This window comes from Bombina bombina, chromosome 7 (assembly GCF_027579735.1).
Source record: "Bombina bombina isolate aBomBom1 chromosome 7, aBomBom1.pri, whole genome shotgun sequence".
In the NCBI taxonomy this organism is placed as follows: Eukaryota; Metazoa; Chordata; class Amphibia; order Anura; family Bombinatoridae; genus Bombina; species Bombina bombina.
Window position 1 is genome coordinate 476,305,926 of NC_069505.1, and position 22,274 is coordinate 476,328,199.

General features: G+C 40.1%; 1 protein-coding gene across 2 annotated transcripts in view; it reads right to left on the reverse strand.

The window, feature by feature from the left end:
• Window positions 1–909: 909 nt before the first annotated feature.
• LOC128666774 (gastrula zinc finger protein XlCGF57.1-like) overlaps window positions 910–22,274 on the reverse strand; it is a 58,556-nt gene continuing 37,191 nt past the window's right edge. For both annotated transcript variants that reach the window (XM_053721560.1, XM_053721559.1), the window contains 4 exons: window positions 22,003–22,107; window positions 9,417–9,503; window positions 4,594–4,707; window positions 910–3,024 (listed from right to left, as the gene is read on the reverse strand). In XM_053721560.1, coding sequence (XP_053577535.1) covers window positions 1,838–3,024; window positions 4,594–4,707; window positions 9,417–9,503; window positions 22,003–22,107 — 1,493 coding nt within the window. In that variant the 3' untranslated portion in view covers window positions 910–1,837. The remainder of the gene's footprint in view (window positions 3,025–4,593; window positions 4,708–9,416; window positions 9,504–22,002; window positions 22,108–22,274) is intronic.

Consider the following 22,274-nt stretch of genomic DNA (forward strand, 5'->3'; position numbering starts at 1 on the left):
CCTTGTTTTGTAGATACTGGGTAATACGAACGTATTCTCATAAAGTCAGAAGACTTCAAACTTTAACATCATTTTTAGGACCTTAAGCAGCAAAATTGATAATACATGTAAATTCAAAACTTTATTTTCTTATAATGCTTTATTTAATTAGCCCATTTTTTTCTTGAGTGTATAATGTCCCTTTAAGCAACTTTCTAATTTACTCCTATAATCATTTTTTCTTCATTCTATTGCTATCTTTATTTGAAAAGCAAGAACGTAAGTTTAGAAGCTGGCCCATTTTTGGTTCAAAACCTGGGTTGGACAGCTCCAATAAACAAGTGCTGTCCAGGGTCTGAACCAAAAAATGGTGTGCTCCTTAGCTTAGATGCCCTTTTTCAAACAAAGATAGCAAGAGAACAAAGATAAATTGATAATAGGAGTAAATAAGAAAGTTACTTAAAATTGCATGCTCCATCTGATTTATGAAAGAAATTCTTTTGGTTTAGTTCCCCTTTAAGTCTTCCCTGAGCAAAGATGGAAAAGGAGTACTAGGTCTCAAGTCAGGTCTGAGCGCCGAGATCTGACTAAATAGAAAAAAATAAAATCTTGCTTGCAGAGCACCTCTCTCAACCTCAGAGGACAAGAACAAACTGGTTTGGGAGAGGAGCTGTGAGGGATTAAAGCTCTTGTGAGGGTTCTTGGCCACCTCCTAGTGACAGGAAATATATCCCACATGTTATAGGCACCTATGGACTCATCTTATGAAAGCAACAAGCTTTGGGAGGACAACTAAAACTTGGTAAGGTAACTCAGATTGTCAAATTATTGGAGACATGTTGATGCATAGTTTATGTATTGAACTACTTTAGCTTCAGAATTTCTACTCTTAATTAAGAATTGTATTTACTAATAAAGAAAATAAATACATTTAAAAATAAAATAACTTTACTTCACCTTAGGTGAATCAGGAACAAAGAAAACTCCTTTATCCAAATAACCCATAAGAGAGGTCAGTAACAATGCCTAGATAAACTATATTACAAACTATTGCTTGTACAATACAATGTCTAATTTTTAATTCTGAAATGTCATACTTTAACAAGGAACTCATGTTTTGATATTTTAGCTCAACTCAAAGTCTCTGGCAGAGTTAAATGACTCCATCAATATTTTATTGGTACACAGATCCATAAACATCCATGTGATTTCCACATGACCACAGAAAGTCTCTTATTGTATAAACACTAGAGGGTTTAAACCTTGGTTGATAATACTGATGTGTTTTAAAGCAAATATTTTATAAACAATTGGTACATCATGGTTATTTAACAAAAAATAAATTATCAACTTTTACTGGCTCTATACAGCTATATAGAAATAAATTAAAAAAAGAGACCACTCTAAATGAGAGTAGAATAAATTGCCCATATACATTCTATGCATAACGCAATACTTTAAACCTCTCAGAACACCGTAACTTTAAAAACATATTTTCTCACAAATATTAAAACTGTATAAACAGCAACTGAACTACTAATATCATTTATACAATTGCATATATATTTGAGAGTCTTTCTTTACATAAGTTGAGCTAATACCGTCTGGTTGACCTTTTTTAGTTACAATACTTTTGTTAGATTATTCTGGTAAACCTGGTCTTATCTGTTGAGAATTATGCTAGGTTAATAGGGGATATTTTTTTAAATAAAAAAATACATTTTCTTGAGGTTTCACATAATTTAATAGCTAATCCTTTAAATTATACCTATTATTTTAATGGTATTGGTAAAATATCACTAAATGAACTAATGAGCAATAACATTTATTTTTGGGGGAGGGGGGAATATATCCCACATTAAGAATAAGGAATTGCTTTTTCACCTGCATGACTTTTATGATGTTTAAGAAGACTGGATCGCCAGGTAAAACTTTTTCCACATTGAGAACATGAAAATGATTTCTCTCTTGTATGAAATTTCATATGAGTAATGAGATTGGATTTCTGGGTAAAATATTTCCCACAATCAGAACATGAAAATGCTTTCTCTCCTGTATGAACTTTTTGATGACTAATAAGACAAGATTTCCAAGTAAAACATTTCCCACATTCAGAACATGAATATGCTTTCTCTCTTGTATGAATTTTCTGATGGCTAATAAGACTGGATCTCCAACTAAAATATTTCCCACATTCTGAACATGAAAATGCTTTCTCTTTTTTATGCGTTTTCTGATGACCAATAAGAGTTGATTTCTGGGTAAAACATTTCCCACATTCAGAGCATGAAAATGCTTTCTCTCCTGTATGTATATTCCGATGATTAATAAGACTTGATCTCTGGGTAAAACATTTACCACATTCAGAACATGAAAATGCTTTCTCTCCTGTATGAATTTTCTGATGTGTAACAAGACTTGATTTCTGGGAAAAAGATTTTCCACATTCAGAACATGAATATACTCTCTCTCCTGAATGAGTTTTCTGATGAGTGATAAGAGTTGATTGCTGAGCAAAGTGTATACCACACTCAGAACATGAAAATACATTCTCCCCTGCATGAATTTTCTGGTGACTATAAAGAGCCTTTTTCTCACGAAAACATTTTCCACATTCCAAACAAGAAAAAGGTTTCTCTCCTGTATGAATTGTCTGATGTATAAGTAGACTGTATTTTTGGGTAAACCATTTCCCGCATTCAGAGCATAAAAATGCTTTCTCTCCTGTATGAGTTTTCTGATGTCTATTAAGGCTTGAACTCTGGGTAAAACATTTCCCACATTCAGTACATGAGAATGGTTTTTCTCCTGTGTGAATTGTCTGATGACTAATAAGATGTGATTTCTGGGTGAAATATTTCCCACATACAGAACATGACAATACTTTTCTTCCTGTATGCATTCTCTGATGTGCAGTAAGAATTGTTTCCTTGGTTAAAAATTCTCCACATTCAAAAGGTGAAAACAATTTATTTCTCAGATGGCTTCTTTGATCTTCAATTAGACTCCGCCCTTGACTAGCAATATCCCAGCTAACAGAGCCATCTGTTGGAAATAAAATGAGAGTATATATAATTATCAATGCAAAACTATATTTTCCATAACCTTTGAAGAGACATAAAAGTGTAAAAAGAAAATTCTTTCATTTGTAAATGTTGGATTTTGTGTCAATTTAAAGTCAGCAACAAAGCAGCAATGCCCTACTGGGAGCTAGCTGAACACATCTAGTGAGCCAGTGACAAGAGGCATGTATGACGCTCATCCTACCTAATTATGCTTTTCAGCAAAGGATACCAACACAACAAATTATATTTGATACTAGAAGTTAATTAAAAGTCTTACAATTGTGTTTAATTCTGACTTTCAAGTCCCTTTAAACTAATTACTATGAGATACAATGAGCTGCAATTACTCTTGAAAACAGCCCCAATCTAGAGCCGAAACATGTTGATTTTAGTACTGCTCAAGTTTACAGGATACACCAGCATTTGGTAAGCCTAATTTATTTAGTGAGATTACAAGGTTTTACTAGCATCATTGCACTATGTTCTTTTTTCTTCTATAGGTTGTTTTTTCAGTACATATATAGAGGAATCACATTGGAGCCATCTTTGAAGGCACTTCTTTATTTTTATTTTTATATTATACATATTTATTTTTTTTGCTATTTTTGGACACATTTATTCCAAGTTACATCTTTGAACACTATTCTCTCTATATTAGGACACGCATCATTTTTTTGTCACAATCACACTTTTCTGGGATGGATATACCCCAATAGGGTTACCACAAAAAGATTGTATGGTTATATATATATATATATATATATATATATTTACACATATACACACACACATACATACATACGTACACACACCTTTTCTTGATAACATTTGGGTACCATTCTGTTATATGCACATATATTAACATGTTTAATAAATTGATTATGTTTAAACTTAAAGAGACAGTCTAGTCAAAATTAAACTTTCATGATTCAGTTAGTGGATGCAATCTTAAGCAACTTTCTAATTTACTCCTATTATCAATTTTTCTTTGCATTCTTGCTTTTTCAATTAAAGATACCAAAGAACAAGCCAGCCCATTTTTGGTTCAGCACCTGGGTAGAACTTTCTGATTGGTGTCTAAATGTAGCCACCAATGAGCCAGCGCTACACAGGTGCTGAACCAAAAATGGGCCGCTCCTAAGCTTACATTCAAATAAAGATATTTATAATAGGAGTAAAATTAGAAAATCGCTTAAAATTGCTGCTCTATCTGAATCATGAAAGTTTAATTTTGACTAGACTATCCCTTTAAGTATATTAGTTAATCTATGTATATCCCTATCTTTGTACAACTACCTGGGTATATCTTCAACAAAGAATAACATGAGAACAAAGCAAATTTGATACTAGATGTAAATTAGAATTTGTTTTTAAAGTGTATGTTCTGTCTGAATCAGGAAAGAAGAAACAATCCAGGTTTTATGTCCCTTTAACATTTTAAAAGTCAAAATTAATTAAACCTGCTGTGTAACCATCTTACTGTTATTTTTATAAGAGACAAAACAATGCCATAACAGAACGTTCCCTTTGCTTAATAAGCCCTAATCACCTTCAGCCATATTGATAGGAATGTCATCCTCTTCCATCTTTAAGTGATCGAACACATATGGTTCTCCTCCGTGCCCAACCGCTGAGGCAGCTGCAGGCGTCACATCCATGCAGCCTGTACAGTGACAACACACACATGTTTAAATTGTTTGTACCACTTGTGGGGTGTAATAACTTTTCTATCTCCTTATTTATATAAATAAAACATTGCAGTTCACCAAGGGTACACAAGATAGTTATTTAGGAGATTATAGCCAATTTAGGCAATGCTCTCAAAAAGGCTTATCTGGACCATATAAAAGGAAATCATGTGAGTGTAAGGGGGGTATAGATTTTATCACCTAGGTAATTATCACTCTGATGTCCCCTCAATAAAACTGAGGAAATCTGTTCTATGACCAGAAATTACAAATATGTCACAAATGCAGACTTAATTGTGTAAATCAGACACAAAAGGTGTAAAAACTTCCCTGTAAACCAATTACCTCAGACTGGCATATATGTATGTTTGTTGTAACACTAAGCTTCAGACAGCACATAAGCGCGCACTCAGCTGTAACCTGCATCCCCTCAAACACAACGTATTTACACTTACCTGTAAACTGTACCCCCCTCAGACACAACATACTGTATGTACACACTTACCTGTAACCTGCATCCCCCTCAGACACAACATACTGTATGTACACACTGATCTGTAACCTGTATCCCCCTCAGACACAACATACTGTATGTACACACTGACCTCTAACCTGCATCCCCCTCAGACACAACTTACTGTATGTACACACTTACCTGTAAACTGTATCCCTCTCAGACACAACATACTGTATGTACACACTGACCTCTAACCTGCATCCCCCTCAGACACAACTTACTGTATGTACACACTTACCCGTAAACTGTATCCCCCTCAGACACAACATACTGTATGTACACTTACCTCTAACCTGCATCTCCCTCAGACACAACTTACTGTATGTACACACTTATCTTTAACCTGCATCCCCCTCAGACACAACATACTGTATGTACACACTTATCTGTAACCTGCATCCCCCTCAGACACAACTTACTGTATGCACACACTTATCTGTAACCTGCATCCCCCTCAGACACAACTTACTGTATGTACACACTTATCTGTAACCTGCATCCCCCTCAGACACAACTTACTGTATGCACACACTTATCTGTAACCTGCATCCCCCTCAGACACAACATACAGTCTGCATCCCCCTCAGACACAACTTACTGTATTTACACACTTACCTGTAACCTGCATCCCTCTCAGACACAACTTACTGTATGTACACACTTACCTGTAACCTGCATCTCCCTCAGAAACAACTTACTGTATGTACACACTGACCTGTAACCTGCATCCCTCTCAGAAACAACATACTGTATGTACACACTGACCTGTAACCTGCATCCCCCTCAGACACAACATACTGTATGTACACACTGACCTGTAACCTGCATCCCTCTCAGACACAACTTACTGTATGTACACACTGACCTGTAACCTGCATCCCTCTCAGACACAACTTACTATATGTACACACTTACCTGTAACCTGCATCTCCCTCAGACACAACTTACTGTATGCACACACTTATCTGTAACCTGCATCCCCCTCAGACACAACATACAGTCTGCATCCCCCTCAGACACAACTTACTGTATTTACACACTTACCTGTAACCTGCATCCCTCTCAGACACAACTTACTGTATGTACACACTGACCTGTAACCTGCATCCCTCTTAGACACAACTTACTGTATGTACACACTGACCTGTAACCTGCATCCCCCTCAGACACAACATACTGTATGTACACACTTATCTGTAACCTGCATCCCTCTCAGACACAACTTACTGTATGTACACACTTATTAGTAACCTGCATTCCCCTCAGACACAACTTACTGTATGTACACACTGACCTGTAACCTGCATCTCCCTCAGAAACAACTTACTGTATGTACACACTGACCTGTAACCTGCATCCCTCTCAGAAACAACATACTGTATGTACACACTGACCTGTAACCTGCATCCCCCTCAGACACAACATACTGTATGTACACACTGACCTGTAACCTGCATCCCTCTCAGACACAACTTACTGTATGTACACACTGACCTGTAACCTGCATCCCTCTCAGACACAACTTACTATATGTACACACTTACCTGTAACCTGCATCTCCCTCAGACAAAACTTACTGTATGTACACACTGACCTGTAACCTGCATCCCTCTCAGACACAACTTACTGTATGTAAACACGTATCTGTAACCTGCATCCCTCTCAGACACAACTTACTGTATGTACACACTTATTAGTAACCTGCATCCCCCTCAGACACAACTTACTGTATTTACACACTGACCTGTAACCTGCATCTCCCACAGACACAACTTACTGTATGTACACACTGACCTGTAACCTGCATCACCCTCAGACACAACTTACTGTATGGACACAATGACCTGTAACCTGCATCACCCTCAGGCACAACTTACTGTATGTACACACTGATCTGTAACCTGCATCCCTCTTAGACACAACTTACTGTATGTACAAACTTACCTGTAACCTGAATCTCCCTCAAAAACAACTTACTGTATGTACACACTGACCTGTAACCTGCATCCCTCTCAGACACAACTTACTGTATGTACACACTGACCTGTAACCTGCATCCCTCTCAGACACAACTTACTGTATGTACACACTTACCTGTAACCTGCATCTCCCTCAGACAAAACTTACTGTATGTACACACTGACCTGTAACCTGCATCCCTCTCAGACACAACTTACTGTATGTACACACTTACCTGTAACCTGCATCTCCCTCAGACAAAACTTACTGTATGTACACACTGACCTGTAACCTGCATCCCTCTCAGACACAACTTACTGCATGTACACACTGACCTGTAACCTGCATCACCCTCAGGTACAACTTACTGTATGTAAACACGTATCTGTAACCTGCATCCCTCTCAGACACAACTTACTGTATGTACACACTTATTAGTAACCTGCATCCCCCTCAGACACAACTTACTGTATTTACACACTGACCTGTAACCTGCATCTCCCACAGACACAACTTACTGTATGTACACACTGATCTGTAACCTGCATCCCTCTTAGACACAACTTACTGTATGTACACACTTACCTGTAACCTGCATCTCCCTCAAAAACAACTTACTGTATGTACACACTGACCTGTAACCTGCATCCCTCTCAGACACAACTTACTGTATGTACACACTGACCTGTAACCTTCATCCCTCTCAGACACAACTTACTGCATGTACACACTGACCTGTAACCTGCATCACCCTCAGGCACAACTCACTGTATGTAAACACGTATCTGTAACCTGCATCCCTCTCAGACACAACTTACTGTATGTACACACTTATTAGTAACCTGCATCCCCCTCAGACACAACTTACTGTATGAACACACTGATCTGTAACCTGCATCACCCTCAGACACAACTTACTGTATGTACACACTGACCTGTAACCTGCATCTCTCTCAGACACAACTTACTGTATGTACACACTGACCTGTAACCTGCATCCCTCTCAGACACAACATACTGTATGTACACACTGACCTGTAACCTGCATCTCCCTCAGACACAACTTACTGTATGTACACACTGACCTGTAACATACATCACCCTCAGGCACAACTTACTGTATGTAAACACTTATCTGTAACCTGCATCCCCCTCAGACAAAACTTACTGTATGTACACACTGACCTGTAACCTGCATCCCTCTCAGACACAACTTACTGTATGTACACACTGATCTGTAACCTGCATCCCTCTCAGACACAACTTACTGTATGTACACACTGACCTGTAACCTGCATCCCTCTCAGACACAACTTACTGTATGTACACACCTATTAGTAACCTGCATCCCCCTCAGACACAATTTACTGTATATATACACACTTATTAGTAACCTGCATCCCCCTCAGACACAACTTACTGTATGTACACACTTATTAGTAACCTGCATCCCCCTTAGACACAACTTACTGTATGTACACACTTATTAGTAACCTGCATCCCCCTCAGACACAACTTACTGTATGTACACACTTACCTGTAACCTGCATCCCTCTCAGACACAACTTACTGTATGTACACACTTACCTGTAACCTGCATCTCCCTCAGAAACAACTTACTGTATGTACACACTGACCTGTAGCCTGCATCCCTCTCAGACACAACATACTGTATGTACACACTGACCTGTAACCTGCATCTCCCTCAGACACAACTTACTGTATGTACACACTGATCTGTAACCAGCATCCCTCTCAGACACAACTTACTGTATGTACACACTGACCTGTAATCTGCATCCCTCTCAGACACAACTTACTGCATGTACACACTGACCTGTAACCTGCATCCCTCTCAGACACAACTTACTGTATGTACACACTTATTAGTAACCTGCATCCCCCTCAGACACAACTTACTGTATGTACACACTTATTAGTAACCTGCATCCCCCTCAGACACAACTTACTGTATGCACACACTGATCTGTAACCTGCATCCCTCTCAGACACAACTTACTGTATGTACACACTTATTAGTAACCTGCATCACCCTCAGGCACAACTTACTGTATGTAAACAATTATCTGTAACCTGCATCCCCCTCAGACACAACTTACTGTATTGTACACACATACCTGTAACCTGCATCCACCTCAGACACAATATATGGGCACACTCACCAGTACCTGTAACCCGCTCACTCACCTGGGCTGATACTGTCACTGCTTTCCTCATCCGGGGATCCCAGATCTTCTGTTTGCTCAACTTTCACTATATGAGCATTATCTTCATCTGTGCAAATAAAGCAGATTACATTTTTACAAATTTTCATAACTTTTTTTTTATATGTAAAACAGTTTATTTCCTAGACAATAGCACCGAATGCGCACACTGTGGGTATTGTATTTATAAGCTTATACTTGCTCTTGTATAAACTGTGTGCCTCACACACAGCATGCGTGTATACTCATATGTAACCCACACGCCTCACACACAACATGTGTGTATACTCATATGTAACCCACACGCCTCACACACAGCATGCGTGTATACTCATATGTAACCCACACGCCTCACACACAACATGTGTGTATACTCATATGTAACCCACACGCCTCACACACAGCATGCGTGTATACTCATATGTAACCCACATGCCTCACACACAATGTGCGTGTATATTCATATGTAACCCACACACCTCACACACACACAACATGCATGTATACTCATATGTATCCCACACGCCTCACACACGCAACATGCCTGTATACTCATATGTATCCCACACGCCTCAGACACAACATGTGTGTATACTCATATGTATCCCACACGCCTCACACACAACATGCGTGTATACTCATATGTAACCCACACGCCTCACACACACCATGCGCGTATACTCATATGTAACCTACACGCCTCACACACACACAACATGCCTGTATACTCATATGTAACACACACGCCTCACACACACACAACATGCCTGTATACTCATATGTAACACACACGCCTCACACACACAACATGCCTGTATACTCATATGAAACCCACATGCCTCACACACAACATGTGAGTAAACTCATATGTAAGCCACACGCCTCACAAACGTGTGTATACTCATATGTAAGCCACATGCCTCACACACAGCATGTGTGTATACTCATATGTAACCCACACGCCTCAGACACAACATGTGTGTATACTCATATGTATCCCACACACAACATGCGTGTATACTCATATGTAACCCACACGCCTCACACACACCATGCGTGTATACTCATATGTAACCTACACGCCTCACACACACAACATGCCTGTATACTCATATGTAACACACACGCCTCACACACACACAACATGCCTGTATACTCATATGTAACACACACGCCTCTCACACACAACATGCCTGTATACTCATATGAAACCCACATGCCTCACACACAACATGTGAGTAAACTCATATGTAAGCCACACGCCTCACACACAACATGCATGTATACTTATATATAAGCCACACGCCTCACAAACGTGTGTATACTCATATGTAACCCACACGCCTCACACACAGTATGAGTGTATACTCATATGTAACCCACGTACCTCAGACATGACATATGTGCACACTCACCTGTAACCCACGTACCTCAGACATGTCATATGTGCACTCACCTGTAACCCACGTACCTCAGATGTGACATATGTGCACACTCACCTGTAACCCACATACCTCAGACATGACATATGTGCACACTCACCTGTAACCCACGTACCTCAGACATGACATATGTGCACACTCACCTGTAACCCACGTACCTCAGACATGACATATGTGCACACTCACCTGTAACCCACGTACCTCAGACATGAAATATGTGCACACTCACCTGTAACCCACGTACCTCAGACATGACATATGTGCACTCACCTGTAACCCACGTACCTCAGACATGACATATGTGCACACTCACCTGTAACCTACGTACCTCAGACATGACATATGTGCACACACCTGTAACCCACGTACCTCAGACATGACATATGTGCACACTCACCTGTAAAACACGTACCTCAGACATGACATATGTGCACACTCAACTGTAACCCACGTACCTCAGACATGACATATGTGCACACTCACCTGTAACCCACATACCTCAGACATGACATATGTGCACTCACCTGTAACCCACGTACCTCAGACATGACATATGTGCACACTCAACTGTAACCCACGTACATCAGACATGACATATGTGCACACTCACCTGTAACCTACCCGTACCTCAGACATGACATATGTGCACACTCACCTGTAACTCACCAACCTCAGACAGATGTGTGCACTTGTAACACGCATGCTTCACACAACCTGCATGCCTAAAACATAAGTGTACATTCAACTCAAACCATATATGTGCATGTTTGCCTGTAACCTGTATCCCTAAGAAATGAAACTCCCACTTTTGCCTGTCAATCACATCCATTAAAAAAGAAACATGTGCTTGTATGACCAAAATCTACACAGCTTTACCAAGGTGGAGCAGTAGATGTAGTTTATTAAGATTTTAAAGAAAGCCAATGATAGACAGATGATATGCAGCATGGATAGCCTTGATAAAGCAGCAATGTGCATTTCAAGTTCCTGGAATTACAGATTGCTCAATTTTCAGAGCTTAATTACATTACATAATTACCTTTTAAAGGGGCAATTTACCCTAAAATGTTCTCCCCTTTAATTTGTTCCCAATGATCCATTTTACCTGGTGGAGTGTATTAAAGGGACAGTGTACTCCAGAATTGTTATTGTTTAAAAAGATAGATAATCCCTTTATTACCCATTCCCCAATTTTGCATAACCAGCACAGTTATATTAATACACGTTTTACCTCTGTGATTACCTTGTATCAAAGCCTCTGCAGACTGCCCTTATCTCAGTTGCATTTTAGCCAATCAGTGCTCACTCCAGGGTAACTTCACGTGCATGAGCTCAATGTTATCTATATGATACACATTAACTAAAACCCTCTAGTGGTCAAAATGCAGATTAGAGGCAGTCTTCAAAGTCTAAGAAATTAGCATATAAGCCTACCTAGGTTTAGCTTTCAACTAAGAATACCAAGAGAACAGAGCAAAATTGGTGATAAAAGTAAATTGGGAAGTTGTTTAAAATTATATGGCCTATCTGAATCTTGAAAATGTAATTTTGACTTGACTGTCCCTTTAACCCCTTAGTGACCAGACCACTTTTCAATTTGTTGACCATCTGGGACCAAGGCTATTTTTGCATTTCTGCGATGTTTGTGTTTAACTGTAATTTTCCTCTTACTCATTTACTGTACCCACACATATTATATACTGTTTTTCTCGCCATTAAATGGACTTTCTAAAGATATGATTATTTTCATCATATCTTATAATTTACTATAAAAAAAATATAAAATATGAGGAAAAAATGAAAAAAATGCACTTTTTCTAACTTTGAGCCCCAAAATCTCTTACACATCTACAACCACCATAAAATACCAATGCTAAACAGTTTCTAAATTTTGTCCTGAGTTTATAAATACCCAATGTTTACATGTTCTTTGCTTTTTTTGCAAGTTATAGGGCAATAAGTACAAGTAGCACTTTGCTATTTCAAAACCATGTTTTTTCAAAATTGGCGATAGTTACATTGTAACACCAATATCTGTCATGAATCCCTGAATAACCCTTCAAATGTATATATTTTTTAAAAGAAGACAACCTAAGGTATTAAACTTGGGGTATTTTGACTTTTTTCATGCAACCATTTTACCACCAATCTATGCCAAAGTTTGGGGGGGGGGGGGAATTTGATTTTTTGACAAAATAGCAATTTAAGAATACATTTACTGATAATATTAAGGGTTACTGCCAAATAACACCCTCATATGTCTTCAGCAGCATCTCCTGGGTACAGTGATACCACCCATGTATAGGTGTGTCGGGTTCTCAGGGGGCTAAAAGCTCTTATTTTTAGGGAGCGCATTCCAGTTTTTCAACTTGGAATTTTCACATCGGTCATCATGCACCCATGTCCTATTTGGGACATTTCTGAAGCTGGTCAATGGAATTTACCCCCATCAAACCATATATTTTTGAAAAGTAGACACCCTAGGGTATTTCAAATGCTTGTATTTTAACACTTTCCATGCACTAATTCAACCACCAGTCTTTGTCAAACTTTTGGGTAGTCATTATTTTGTGTTATTTTTCACACACATTGTACTTTAGGCATGGATTCTCAGTTCCTGTTATGTGTTACTGCCAAAAAACACCTCAATATGTGTTCAACAACATCTCCTGAGTACAGTGATACCACCCATGTATAGGTGTGTCGGGTTCTCTGGGGGCTAAAAGGCCTTAATTTTAGGAAGCGCATTCCAGTTTTTCAACTTGGAATTTTCACATCGGTCATCATGCACCCATGTCCTATTTGGGACATTTCTGAAGCTGGCCAATGGAATTTACCCCCATCAAACCATATATTTTTGAAAAGTAGACACCCTAGGGTATTTCAAATGCTTGTATTTTAACACTTTCCATGCACTAATTCAACCACCAGTCTTTGTCAAACTTTTGGGTAGTCATTTTTTTGTGTTATTTTTCACACACATTGTACTTTAGGCATGGATTCTCAGTTCCTGTTATGTGTTACTGCCAAAAAACACCTCAATATGTGTTCAACAACATCTCCTGAGTACAGTGATACCACCCATGTATAGGTGTGTTGGGTTCTCTGGGGGCTAGAAGGCCTTATTTTTAGGAAGCGCATTCCAGTTTTTCAACTTGGAATTTTCACATCGGTCATCATGCACCCATGTCCTATTTGGGACATTTCTGAAGCCAGTCAATGAAATTTACCCCCATAAAACCATATATTTTTGAGAAGTAGACCCCCTAGGGTATTTGAAATGCTGGTATTTTCACACTTTCCATGAACTTATTTAACCACCAGTCTTTGTCAAACTTTTGGGTAGTCATTTTTTTGTGTTATTTTTCACACACATTGTACTTTAGGCATGGATTCTCAGTTCCTGTTATGTGTTACTGCCAAAAAACACCTCAATATGTGTTCAACAACATCTCCTGAGTACAGTGATACCACCCATGTATAGGTGTGTTGGGTTCTCTGGGGGCTAGAAGGCCTTATTTTTAGGAAGCGCATTCCATTTTTTACACTTCCCATTTTCACATCCCATGCACCCATGTTCTATTTAAGACATTTCTGAAGCCGGCCAATGTAATTTACCCCCATAAAACCATATATTTTTGAAAAGTAGACATCCTAGGGTATTTCAAATGCAGGTGTTTTAACACTTTCCATACACTAATTCAACCACTAGTCTTTGTCAAACTATTGGGCATTCATTTCTTTGTGTTATTTTTCACATACATTGTACTTTAGACATGGATTCACAGCTCCTGTTATGTGTTACTACCAAAGAAGACACCAATATGTGGTCACCAACATCTCCTGAGTTCAGTGATACCACCTATGCATAGGTTTGGTGGCTTGTTTGGGCGGTGCAATGCCAAATGTCTGACATGTGTTTGTGATTTTTTTTCACATTTAACATATTTTCTTTGCCTATCGTCTTTTTTGGGGGTCTTTTAACATACCCCAATTTATTTGTTTTCCATAAATGTGATTATATTTAAAAAGTTGACCCCCCCAAGGTATTATACATGGAGTGGTTTGATGACTTTGATGCAACCGTTTTAGCCCAAAAAATTGGAGAAAGTATATGGTGGTAATTTTTCAATTTTCATTGTTACAGACACATTGCTTTTTTACTATGATTTAGGAGAGACTGTTGTAAGTTATTGCAAAAGAATACTTCAGGTTGTTTTCTGCAAGGCACCCTGAGTACACCTATGCCCCCCATGCATAGGTTTGCCAGGATTTTGGGAAGGTTATGTTACATGATTTTAGTTATTAAAAATGAGAGTATTTCTTCTGATAGGCCTATCTTTAGTTTGGGGCCTATCGCATACCCCACTTTTATTTATTGCATTCAAAGTGTATATTTTTTAAATGTTGACACCCCAAGGTATTGTATATGGTGTGCTTTGATGCCTTTGAAGCAACCGTTTTAGCCCAAAAAATTGGAGAAAGTGTATGGTGGTAATTTTTCAATTTTCATTTTTACAGACACATTGCTTTTTGACTATAATTTAGGAGAGACTGTTGTAAGTTATTACAAAAACATACTTCAGGTTGTTTTCTGCAAGGCACCCTGAGAACACCTATGTCCCCCCATGCATAGGTTTGACAGGGGTTTTGGTTAAAAAAAAACAGGCCCAATTTTAGAAACAAATAGAGTAGTGAAATGTAAAAATCTGGCACAGTAAAAGTGAAAAAAACAAAAAACATCTAACTGTAAACATAACCAAAAAAATATATATATATAACAGCAAATGTATTTATTTTTTAAAAAATTGACCATTGTATGGTACCGCTTGAAGCAGTCCCCAATGCAGAGTGCAGGCTGTCCAGGGCAATCAGGACAGTGATATACAGTGTCCCTTCTCTGCCCCCTCTTGGTACAGACTCTGCATTTTTTTTGTGGTTTCTGCTTTGCGGCAGTAGGGGGGATTTTAAAAATAAAATGGGTAGCCCCAACTCTGCTCTCTCCCATCACCGCCCGGGGAGCAGGTGCATCATGGTACAAAATCCCCGTAATAATCTGGAGCTGAAACTGTAAAAAAGTCTTTTTAACTCTGGGGTTTTGAACAACAAAAAAGCGTTGTGGGTTGCAATCTGCATTAGGTAAATTTCAACCTTTTTGTACCAGGCCCTTGTCTTCCGCATAATTAGGTAGGGCTGCAGCAGCTGATCAGCCAGATCAACCCCACCCATATGCCGGTTATAAGACTTGATGCACACTGGCTTCCTTATGATCTCAGCTCTGCCACGTACAGAAACCGCCACCGTCCTCTCTGTGTGGATGGTGGTAAGAAGGTATACATCCTTCTTGTCTCTGTACTTAAGTGCCAACAGCTCCTCTTGGCGCAGAGCTGAGGTCTCCCCCCTTCGTAGCCGGGTGCGTACAAGTTGTCCTGGGAAACCTGCGCGGTTCTTTTTAATTGTACCGCAAGCTACTGTATCAAAGCAATACAGTAGCTTGAACAAAAGGACACTTGTATAAAAATTGTCTAAGTACAAGTGATACCCTTTGTTCATTAGGGGTAATATCAGGTCCCAAACAATCTTGCCAGTGGTTCCCATATGTTCATGGCAACATGGAGGGTCAAGGTGGCTATCCTTTCCCTCATACACGCGGAAGGCCTGAGTATACCCAGTCTCGCTGTCACAGAGCTTATACACCTTTACCCCATATCTGGAGCGTTTGGAAGGAATATACTGCTTGAATCCCAGCCTTCCCTTATACTTCATTAGGGATTCATCAACGCATATATTCCTTCCAGGTGTATAAGCCTCTGCAAACCTGGCAGAAAAGTGGGTTATCAGGGGGCGGATTTTATACAGCCTGTCAAATTGGGGATGCTCCCTAGGGGGGCACAAGCTGCTGTCGCTGAAGTGCATGAAATGCAGAATCATTTCATACCTCTTCCTCGACATAGTCTGGGAGAAAATGGGGGTAGAGCAGATGGGGCTAGTACTCCAGTAGGAGCGAATGGAGGGTTTCTTTATGATGCCCATCAGCATAGTCAATGCCCAGAATTTTTTGAATTCTGGCACATTGATGGGGGCCCATTGCTGCTTTGCCAAATATGTTCCAGGCTTTGCAGCACGGAACTGATGGGCATATAAATTAGTTTGGGCGACAATGTTCCCCAATACATCATCGCCCAGAAACACTTCCAGAAACTGCTGGGGGCTAAAACCTGCCACATCTATATTTATGCCAGCATTTGCTGTGAAGGGTGGGATATCTGGCCTCTGGAGATGAGGTGTTACCCACTTCAGCAGCAATGGCAGCAACACGCCTCCTTCTGGCAGGGGGGCTAACAGGGGGGCTGGCAGGGGGGGTAGCAGGGGGGCTGATAGGGGGCTAGCAGCCACAGATACATCACTATCAGTTGAGACTGCATCTAGTGATGTATCTGAGCACATGGCAGGGTCAAAATTGGGGTCTGAGTCAGAAATAGAGGCATCTGACTCTGACGCAAGGATGGCATACGCCTCCTCAGCACTATATCTTTTCTGTGACATTTTTGTATCTGTCACAGAAAACAATTACTAAAAAAAATTAAATTAACTAAATTAATTAACTAAATTAACTAGCAAAAAAGTACAGCTATGCTACTGCCAGTGATTTATAGCGATCACTGGCAAGCTAGGGGTTAATGGCTCTGAAAATTAAATTAAATTAACTAAATGTTTCTGAAAAGAGCCTTTGGGTTTTTAAAAAATTACAACAACAAAATTAACCCCTAAAAAAAAATGCACAGACAGCAAAAAAGTACAGCTATGCAACTGCCAGTGATTTATAGCGATCACTGGCAAGCTAGGGGTTAATGGCTCTGAAAATTAAATTAACTAAATGTTTCTGAAAAGAGCCTTTGGGTTTTTAAAAAATTACAACAACAAAATTAACCCCTAAAAAAATGCACAGACAGCAAAAAAGTACAGCTATGCAACTGCCAGTGATTTATAGCGATCACTGGCAAGCTAGGGGTTAATGGCTCTGAAAATTAAATTAAATTAACTAAATGTTTCTGAAAAGAGCCTTTGGGTTTTTAAAAAATTACAACAACAAAATTAACCCCTAAAAAAATGCACAGACAGCAAAATGCAGCAAAAAAAAAAGTGCACCTATGCTACTGCCAGTGATATATAGTGATCACTGGCAAGCTAGGGGTTAATGGCTCTGAAAATTAAATTAAATTAACTAAATGTTTCTGAAAAGAGCCTTTGGGTTTTTAAAAAATGACAACAAAATTAACCCCTAAAAAAATGCACAGACAGCAAAATGCAGCAAAAAAAAAGTGCACCTATGTTACTGCCAGTGATATATAGTGATCACTGGCAAGCTAGGGGTTAATGGCTCTGAAAAGAGCCTTTGGTTCTATATTTTTTAACAAATAAAAGAAATAAATCTCTCTCTCTGCTAAAATACAGGTCTCTCTCTCTCTCTCTCTCCAACAAAATGGCAAGTGAGGAGAGGGAGGGAGATCCACACTGATCATAGTCAATATTTACAAATATTGACATGATCAGACAAATGGGGTATTTTATTATTATTATTTTTTTTAGGGTGGGAGGCTCAGATTGGGTGACCCTAGCTTGCCCCTATGATGATGCAGGCTAGGGACACCCCCAGAGGCCCCATGATGCACTGGGCATCGCCATCTTGGATGCCTAGTGAAGGGGGAGGGGGGCTATTTAGGGCTTTTTTTTATTTTAATCTTTTTTTTTTGTTTTTTTTTTACTTTTATTTTACAACTAACTAAGTGCCTCGACCCACCGAGGCACTTAGCAAACAAGCAGAGCATCGGAAGCGTGTCCGATCGCTTCCGATGCTCTGAAACACTGCCGGGCTCCACGTGGAGCGAAACCGGAAGTGATCACTCGTGGGGGAGTGATCAATCCGGTCCCGGCACTCGGGAACAGTATTGCAGGATGCCTAGACCTCAAGGCAAGCCTGCAATACTGTTAGAGCAGCTGGAAGCGATTTCGATCGCTTCCAGTGCTCTGTTAAACCGACGACGTATGCCATACGTCCTCGGTCGTTAAGTGCTTTTTTTTTGAGGATGTATGGCATACGTCGTCGGTCGTTAAGGGGTTAAATACAAATATTTAGTTTCTCTTCCTTTAAGTAATGTTTTACTGTTAATGTAAAATTGGTGCCAAGGAATACTGTGTTAAAAGGACAGAATCATTTTCTATCAAGCATAAAAAAGGACTATTTAACCCCTTCACTACCGGGACTTTTAGAGAATAACTTGCCCTATCTGAATCATGAAAGTTTATTTTTGGACTTGACTGTCCCTTTAAGTCTGTATTTCTGTTTAGAGGAGAGAAAGGAGAGAGATAATGATATGACAGAAATAATAAAGTAATTAACAAAAAAGCAACAGAAGAACAAGGGGTCAGACAAAACGCACGTGCACACTCACCTATAATCTGCATTCCTCAGACAAAACGCACGTGCACACGACTCACCTATAATCTGCATCCCTCAGACAAAACGCACGTGCACATGACTCACCTACAGTATCATCTGCATCTCTCAGACAAAACGCACGTGCACACGACTCACCTATAATCTGCATCTCTCAGACAAAACGCACGTGAACACAACTCACCTATAATCTGCATCCCTGAAACAAAACGCCCGTGCACACTCACCTATAATCTACATTTCTCAGACAAAACGCACGTGCACACGACTCACCTATAATCTGCATCCCTCAGACAGAACACACGTGCACACGACTCATCTACAATCTACATTTCTCAGACAAAACACACGTGCACACGACTCACCTGTAAATCTGCATCCCTCAGACAGAACACACGTGCACACGACTCATCTACAATCTACATTTCTCAGACAAAACACACGTGCACACGACTCACCTGTAAATCTGCATCCCTCAGACAGAACACACGTGCACACGACTCATCTACAATCTACATTTCTCAGACAAAACACACGTGAACACGACTCACCTATAATCTGCATCCCTCAGACAAAACACACATGCACACGACTCACCTATAATCTGCATCTCTCAGACAAAATGCACGTGCACACGACTCACCTATAATCTGCATCCCTCAGACAAAACACACATGCACACGACTCACCTATAATCTGCATCTCTCAGACAAAATGCACGTGCACACGACTCACCAATAATCTGCATCCCTCAGACAAAACGCACGTGCACACGACTCACCAATAATCTGCATCTCTCAGACAAAACACATGTGCACACTCACCTATAATCTGCATCCCTCAAACAAAACGCACGTGCACACTCACCTATAATCTGCATTTCTCAGACAAAACACACGTGCACATGACTCACCTATAATCTGCACCCCTCAGACAAAACACACGTGCACACGACTCACTAATAATATGCATTTCTCAGACAAAACGCACGTGCACACGACTCACCTATAATCTGCATCCCTCAAACAAAACACACGTGCACACTCACCAATAATCTGCATCCCTCAGACAAAACACACGTGCACACGACTCACCTATAATCTGCATCCCCTTAGACAAAACACACGTGCACACTCACCTATAATCTGCATCCCTCAGACAAAACACACGTGCACACTCACCAATAATCTGCATCCCTAAAACAAAACACACGTGCACACTCACCTATAATCTGCATCCCTAAAACAAAATGCACGTGCACACACCTATAATCTGCATCCCTTTAGACTAAACATACGTGCATACTCACCTATAATCTGCATCCCTCAAATAGAACACACGTGCACACGACTCACCTATAAATCTGCATCCCTCAGACAGAACACACGTGCACACGACTCACCTATAATCTGTATTTCTCAGACAAAACACACGTGAACACGACTCACCTATAATCTGCATCCCTCAGACAAAACGCACGTGCACACGACTCACATCCCTCAGAGAAAACGCACGTGCACACGACTCACCTATAATCTGCATCCCTCAGACAAAACGCACGTGCACACGACTCACCAATAATCTGCATCCCTCAGACAAAACACATGTGCACACTCACCTATAATCTGCATCCCTCAAACAAAACGCACGTGCACACTCACCTATAATCTGCATTTCTCAGACAAAACACACGTGCACACGACTCACCTATAATCTGCATCCCTCAGACAAATCACACGTGCACACGACTCACTAATAATCTGCATTTCTCAGACAAAACGCACGTGCACACGACTCGCCTATAATCTGCATCCCTCAAACAAAACACACGTGCACACTCACCTATAATCTGCATCCCTCAGACAAAACGCACGTGCACACGACTCACATCCCTCAGAGAAAACGCACGTGCACACGACTCACCTATAATCTGCATCCCTCAGACAAAACGCACGTGCACACGACTCACCAATAATCTGCATCCCTCAGACAAAACACATGTGCACACTCACCTATAATCTGCATCCCTCAAACAAAACGCACGTGCACACTCACCTATAATCTGCATTTCTCAGACAAAACACACGTGCACACGACTCACCTATAATCTGCATCCCTCAGACAAAACACACGTGCACACGACTCACTAATAATCTGCATTTCTCAGACAAAACGCACGTGCACACGACTCGCCTATAATCTGCATCCCTCAAACAAAACGCACGTGCACACTCACCTATAATCTGCATCCCTCAGACAAAACACACGTGCACACTCACCAATAATTTGCATTCCTCAGACAAAACACACGTGCACACGACTCACTTATAATCTGCATCCCTCAGACAAAACACACGTGCACACTCACCAATAATCTGCATCCCTAAAACAAAACACACGTGCACACTCACCTATAATCTGCATCCCTAAAACAAAATGCACGTGCACACACCTATAATTTGCATCCCTTTAGACAAAATATACGTGCATACTCGCCTATAAACTGCATCCCTCAGACAAAACGCACATGCACACAACTCACCTATAACCCACACCCGTCAAACACAACACACGTGCACACTAACCTATAATTTGCATCCCTCAGACAAAACGCATGTGCACTCACCTATAATCTGCATCCCTCAGACAAAACGCATGTGCACACTCACCTGTGCTGATACTGCCGCTGGTTTCCTCATCCTGGGCTTCCAGCTGTTGCCTCACACACAAATCTTCTGTTATCTCACATTTCACTATTTCAGCGTCATCTTCGTCTGTACAAATAAAGTTTTTATATTCTATTATTTCGTTTTTTACTTTACCATAAGAGAAACATTGCCAAATAGTGAGAAACATCATTTATAATTACCTGATAAATTCATTTCTTTCATGATGGTGAGAGCCCATGATCTATTACTCCTGTGAAATACTCTTGCCTGCC